The following is a 7,118-nucleotide window of genomic DNA, read 5'->3' on the forward strand; positions in this document are numbered from 1 at the left end:
CGAAATATTACAATTTCTACGTTTCACAATGGTTTCAGATAACGTAGTAAGACTTTCGTTTTTCGAGTAGCGTAGTTTCGCGTCTAGATGAGGTATCAAACTTATGGTTGTAGTTTAGCTTGCTTACGCGCCGCGAATTCGTGACACGAGCACGAGCGTGACGAACGCGGAGTGAGTGCGTACTGAAAATAAACAGAGAGTAGTGGTGTGGTGACAAGAGCGCGGGTCGAACGATGGCTTCGCCGAACAAGAAAGCCAAGGAATTAGAGGATCCAGGTTCGGGCGAGGGTGTTGAATCACGCGATTACGACATTGAAATACAAAAGACACTCGAAGAGATTGACGGGTGTCAGAATCAAATCGATGGCCTCAATGAGAAGGCCAGCGATGAAATCCTCGAAGTCGAGAAGAAGTATAATAAGTTGCGTAAGCCCTATTTCCAGAAACGGAATGACATTATTAAGAGGATACCCAATTTTTGGGTCACTGCTGTATCCTTTCATATGATGACATTACGGTTTCGCTAATAATAGTTACTAATATATCTTTGACGTTTCTCGGCAATGCCGGCGTCCACCGGCGCTAGTCGCCATCTTGCTTCCTTGTGTACCTATAGAACTATGTATAACTACATGCGGTCACGCGGAATGCAATATATATTTATTTTTTTTTTAAATGTTTTACATGATCGTTGTTCTAGTAATACGGTTCATTACCTTAAATATGCGTATAGTTCTTCTTTTATAGTATATTTTTGTTGTATATTCTAATTAGCAGTACATAGTACTCAAATGTAAATATTTTCTTCTTTCATGATCTTTTCTTCTATGTTTACAATGTTAGATCAATTGAACAATTATTTTTTTCTATCTCTTTTTATTTTTTTTAGTTTATATGTAGTTCTATTTGATTTACATCCAAAATTACTTTAAAGTACCAGAATATAAAATTTCATACTTCTACTATTGAGAAATATGTCGTCCATAATATTAACATAATAATATGTATGTAAATATATTGTACATTATAAAGATTAAATATGATAAAGATATGATATGACAGGTTAATGTAAATTTCCTTAGTGGATCTGTAGTTTGTAAACAATAAGGAAATAGCAGAAATATTGGAAGAAGATGAGGAAGATGCACTTCGATTTTTAAATAAATTAGAAGTTGAAGAATTTGAAGATATTAAATCAGGTTATAGAATTAATTTTCATTTTGATGAAAACCCATATTTTGAAAATGACGTCCTTACAAAGGAGTTTCATCTAGGTTCTTCTGGTGAGCACATTTCTAAATCTAAATTCTATTTTATAAATTACTCTTAACATTAACATTACTTATTATGTCCCTTAACATTACTTCAATTGTATCAATTTTGATTAGTTATTTATTTTATATTTAAAACTATGATTTCCTACTATATATTCGATAAAATTTTAATTTTTAATATAATTTTCAAAAGTTATTGATTTATAGAATAATATTAAATTATTTATACAGATTTAATTAATTTCAATATTAAATTATATGTTCAAACAATGTAGGTAATATAAGTAATAAGTAACATAAATAATAAGTTATTAAATAAAGTAAAATTACAGGCTCTGTTTGTACAGAATGACAAAGTTTGTAGTAAACATTCTCAAATACATATAAGCCTTTTTAATAAGGTTTATATCTAACATGATAGAAAGAATTAAAAAATAATTTTATTATATTGTCTTATTTATAATTGTAACACAAACAATTTGAAGAAGTTGTAAGTGGATGTTAAACTCCTTGTTGAATAATCATAGTTTTGATGTATCTCCTGCATTTTTGCAGGAGATCCAGCATCTCAAAGTACACCTATACGTTGGAAAGAAGGTGCAGATTTAACAAAAAGAGCAAAAACCAAAGCCCCATTAAAAGGTCGTAAAAGGCCATTAAAACACAGGTCATTTTTTGATTGGTTTACGGATCATGGAGATCCAAGTTCAGATGAAATAGCAGAGTTAATTAAAGATGATATGTGGCCTAATCCATTACAGGTAAAATTATTCATATAATTATATAATTGAAAGAAAAGATCTATTATTATTGAATATTTGGACTTCATCACATAGAAAATTTGGTTTTCATATACAAAATTATTTGGTTTTAGTATTATTTGGCACCAGATATGGATGTTGAAAATGGCATTGAAGGTGATGGTGAAGATTGCGATACGGAAGAAGAGGAAGAAGAAGAAGATGGTGGTGCGGATGAAGGTGATGAAGCAGGTGAAGGTGAGGAAGGAGATGATAGCATAGTTGTTGTCGAAGATGATGTAGATGAAGATGATGAGGAAGAAGAGGCTGTGAATGATGAAGATGATGGAGTAAACGAAGAGGATGATTTATTGGTAGATGACGAAGTGGATCGTGAAGGTATAGACGATATTTTTCTTTTTTAATATTTCTATTACATTATAGTAGATTTATTATACGTAAGCTTCTAATGTATCTAATATATTTCTAATTACTGTTTATGTTACAGATGGCGAGGGAGAAGAACCAGAATAGAATATAAAGTTGGTTTTCCACAATATTGGTTACACTCATAGACACTAAAAAAAGGATCGCTGAAAATACACATCAGGTTGATTGAAAATAAATAAAGTTTGCAGGACTGAAAATATTGAGCCATATGAATACACCTTGGGACAATTTTGGGAAAATAAAGTAGAAAACAGAATTCAGTAGACCTGATCTTTATCGGCGTGAAGGAAATTGTATGTACAAAAGTACAATATTTGTTTGATTGTGCCGAAACAAAGAAAAAATGGTCTGAGATAAATTAGATAAGTTTCACACTGCACTTTGTTCTAAAGCTGTACCGCAATACAGTACGAATTCCTTAGTTATATTCATATGGCCTAGTCATTCTCTATAGAGTAGGTATACGATGAAGAACACCTGCTCATCTTCATCGTGATACAATTACATTAAGGAAAGAATAAATTATAAGATATAAACGAGATAGTGGACAGGTGTTCTTTTCGTCTTGTTTTGTCACAAAAATCTATTTCATCGCACTACTTCCGGAACGAGGTGTTTTAAATATTTTTGAGAGTGACAGTATGATAGATATATGTTCAAATATACAGTATTCGATTTTTATCGTGAAAAGATTTAATTTTTTAAAATAGTAAAATGTGTGTGATACATTTATTAAGAATTGTAATTTATTATTAGAATACATTTATGAATTATAATCGTAATTTACAGTTACAGTTTGTTTATTAATTTAGAAATGTAAAGAAAGTGAAGGTAAATTTAATATATTTTCAGTAATTGAATTTATTTTGAATGTCAATTGGAAACATATCGCAAAACATAGTAATGTGTACAAAGCTGTATAGAATGTAAAGAATTCATGCTTTTTTTACAACTTTATTATAATTCTGTTATATCCGCGGTGTAACATTACAAATTTATACTATTTGAGAGTGTCGAACGTTTTTATGCAGTTATTTTTCATTATGTAACATTTTGTGATTTTCATATTGATGATAATACACTGATGTTTTACACACACACACACGCGCGCGCGCGTGCGCGCACATTCATATATGTATGTATATGTATTAAGTTTACTATCGATCAAATTGGTTTATTATTTCAAACTCAATTAAATCTCTATCCATTTTGAATGCAAATAAAATGTAACTATTACATTATTTTAGCGCATTCTTTTGTCACTTTTTGAAAATGTATCATACTACAATTTAGTGATGTTGAATGATATAATAAAATCAATTCTATTATGTTAAGTATATAAATCTGTTGAAATACGATTTAAATAAATCCAATGCAATACAATCGGTAGATATAGTAAAACCCATTATTTTGGTGGATATTTATTACTGTTCTATTTATTCAAATATACAAATATTTGTATTATAATTTGTCAAATGTTCTACTTGATCAAGAATTGATACTTGTCACACTCAAAATGAAAATCAATTCACGAAGGTCACCTCGTTCTTCTTCCAGATTTTACATTATAAATTTTCCACTTTTGCGAAGAGAAAATATATCGCAAGCGTTTTTCATGCGTAATTTTGACACGTACTTTTAATTCTAACAGCACCTTTATACATTATTGTTACGCGCCAAAGGTGAAGTTAGAATGAGGAGTAATCATAACTCTGTTATATCTCCCGCGATGTGCCAACTAAGAACACATTGCGATCGATTTTAGATTTCGGTGCAAATAAGGGTTCTATTGAAAGGTTTGATTAAGCGTTTCCTTTGGAGTCTAGGAAAAATCAAATAATTACATCGCCCAAAATAGTTAACATGCAGTTACATCTGATTTAATTACTTAAAGTTATCCAAGAAACATGTTTTAGGATAAAATCTGTTTATTAGCTCTTGGATAAAACAGTTTCGAATTAAGGAAAATCTTTCGATTAACATGAAATTATTATAGTATTGAAAATCTCTTAGAGTAAGATTCCTATTTTTCTACCAAATATTTAAAGGTTAGCAAAGTAAGCAATTATTTGATTCCTCCTAGAAAACGATAAGGTACGCTTGTCTACGACATATTCTGTCATAATTATCAGCCAATGTCCTGAAGTGAAATATTCAATGTTAATGCGCGTTAACGTGACGTATTAGACCTGCGTAGAGATTTGGCATATGGCCGCACAAAGGGCACCTATGTCCGAGATAACTGAGTCAGAATCAGACGGACGTACAACAACTGGGTGTAAGAATTTTCTGAATCAATCGACGTACTCGTGTCACGCAATCATACAGTAAATGAACGAAATAAAGTTGTCAGTTTGAGATAGGAATGAGTTTTTTATATTTGAAACTACTTAGAAATACGCAAATGTAAGACGTTTTAATACGAAAAATGATTCAACATTTTATCCCAAATTTTTACTTTTACAACATTATCCGAGCAAAACGCATTCAATATTGTTATATCAATTTTCAAGTACCGTCTTTGCACGATTTATTTTTCTGCTTATTTTTCGTTGCATGAATTTTCGTTTCTTTTATCTCTTATTTTCTAAAAATATTATTTTTATTTTAAATTACCATCCCTGATTTTCTTCCTTTCTAAGGATATAAAACGAAACTTATGAAATTTTGTCAAAATTTATATAATTATTTAAAGCAAAAAATGTAACAGCTTACGTTTCATGCTTACCTCTGTTTTACCTCACTCTTGTAAAAACTTGCAAAGAAATTAATATGACAAAGGAATAAGATGGAAAAGATATAGATATAATAGGTAATAGATACACATAAGCATTACATTTAAATATATACTATTCTGTATGAATTTTATAAGAGGTAAAAAATTCATTGAGAAAATGCTTTAATCGTTATAGAGTTTTGTTGATATAAAGGGAATCAGGGATGTGATACTAAACGACGATTATCCGAACTAATTTCGGAAATTAATTATCCTCGATAATTAATGTTTTAAATACTCAATATAAAGCAATGAACAAAGTGTTTTTTAAAATACGGTACTTTTGAAAAGTAGGCAATTTCCAAGCTAAAAATTATCCGTTTTGTAGCGTTTCAATATAAATATTACTTATAGTTTTACATACGTAACAATTATTTTATACAGTAAAATAAAGAGACTCAGTCAATGAATGCATTTTTATTAGATGGGTATTTGCATACAAATAACAAGTATTTATCACAAAAAATAAATCTGTTGTAGCGAGTAAAACAAAAGTACTCTTTCTTTTCTTTTTTCTTCTGTTTGGAAAATTTCGTGTATTTATTAATTTTACACCTATTCTTATTAATTCCAATTCTACGTTGATATCTTAATTTTAATAACACTTCTGTTAGAAAATGGTCAATTTTCTATTATAATAATATCTTTTTTCTTTCGCACATATTCATTTTCGTTCTTGTTATATTTTTTCGAGGAAAACTGACAAAGAAAATGTCAACTTCGTATCATCTATAGAAAATATCACGTATTTACAAAATTCAGTAGAAAAAGACGGTTTTTATAATTCAAGTCGTGTTTAAATGCTATACATACATATAATGGATACTGTGGAGTTATCGTATTTTGATAATTGAATTTCTTGTTTGGATAATCGACGTTTCTTTTATCGCCTGAAAATGTCCTAATTTTCAATCAAGTTTACCATTATTTAGGTAAGCTAGAATAAACCATTTTTCTAAATTAATAATTTATTATTGTACGTCTATAAGAGTTTAAAGAATAATTTGTAAAAATGGCATGTATTTTCTATAAGGGTAACAAGTTTCATCTTATTTTTTTGTCTTTTACATTGTAAAAAATAATATTTGCGGAAATTACTTTACAGTAAGTTATAATTTATTACGATATTACGACCTTACCTTATAATTTTTGTCATATTTTGCTTTGTATAGTATTCTACATATTAACCTTTTTGTCTCTATATATATGTATGAAGCAGCATTTTACTCTTTGAATTACCAATTTATTAATTATAATTTATTAATATATAATTATTTGTTTCAAGTTTCAGATGATTGAAACTCATGTATCGGAATTTTGAACTAATATTTTAAAATAATAATCGTATAGTTTTAATTAAAGTATAATTATGCATATTGTTATATTATTATAATATTATTATAGAATTATATTATTTTAATTAAAAATAGGCAATGGCGAGTATTGGTTTTGAGGAAACGTATGTAACTAAAGGCAAGTCATTTCTAAATATTATATTTTCACTTTTCAAAGTTACCAGTGATCGCTTTTTCCGGAAAAATATCGTCATTGTAAAGAATATACAAAATCGGGTATACGAAAAATCAAAGGTTAATCAAATATTACTATACTAAAAATTATTATTATGTGGAATGAGAAAAAATGTTGTTTACGAATGATCGAAAGAAATTCTTTACCTTCCTCATATTATATCATCGTTATGTTTATTTCAACTTCTCTTGATTCCCTTTCAAGGTATATGTATACCATATATATACATATATAAGTAGATTATCCAGATGGTGCCATTGAAAAGGACGTAAAAAAGGCACTTCAGGTTCGACGACGATGCGTAAGTATGCAGACGACGGATATAGATGGCGAAATATTTGATTTTTT

The 7,118-nt window shown here is 29.0% G+C and overlaps 1 protein-coding gene across 2 annotated transcripts; it reads left to right on the top strand.

The window, feature by feature from the left end:
* Positions 1-115: 115 nt before the first annotated feature.
* Positions 116-5,646, top strand: LOC100647710 (protein SET). Of its 2 annotated transcripts, none has more exons than XM_003402182.4 (5): positions 116-491; positions 1,094-1,283; positions 1,830-2,035; positions 2,149-2,413; positions 2,523-5,646. In XM_003402182.4, the coding sequence occupies exons 1-5, from the start codon at positions 234-236 to the stop codon at positions 2,546-2,548; spliced, it is 945 nt and encodes a 314-aa protein (XP_003402230.1). In that variant the 5' UTR covers positions 116-233; the 3' UTR covers positions 2,549-5,646. The 2 variants fall into 2 exon arrangements, with proteins under 2 accessions (XP_003402230.1, XP_012173765.1); XM_012318375.3 differs by having other exon boundaries at positions 118-491; positions 1,839-2,035.
* The last annotated feature ends 1,472 nt before the right edge of the window (positions 5,647-7,118 follow it).

The sequence above is a fragment of the Bombus terrestris genome, chromosome 2 (genome assembly GCF_910591885.1).
Source record: "Bombus terrestris chromosome 2, iyBomTerr1.2, whole genome shotgun sequence".
NCBI lineage: Eukaryota > Metazoa > Arthropoda > Insecta > Hymenoptera > Apidae > Bombus > Bombus terrestris.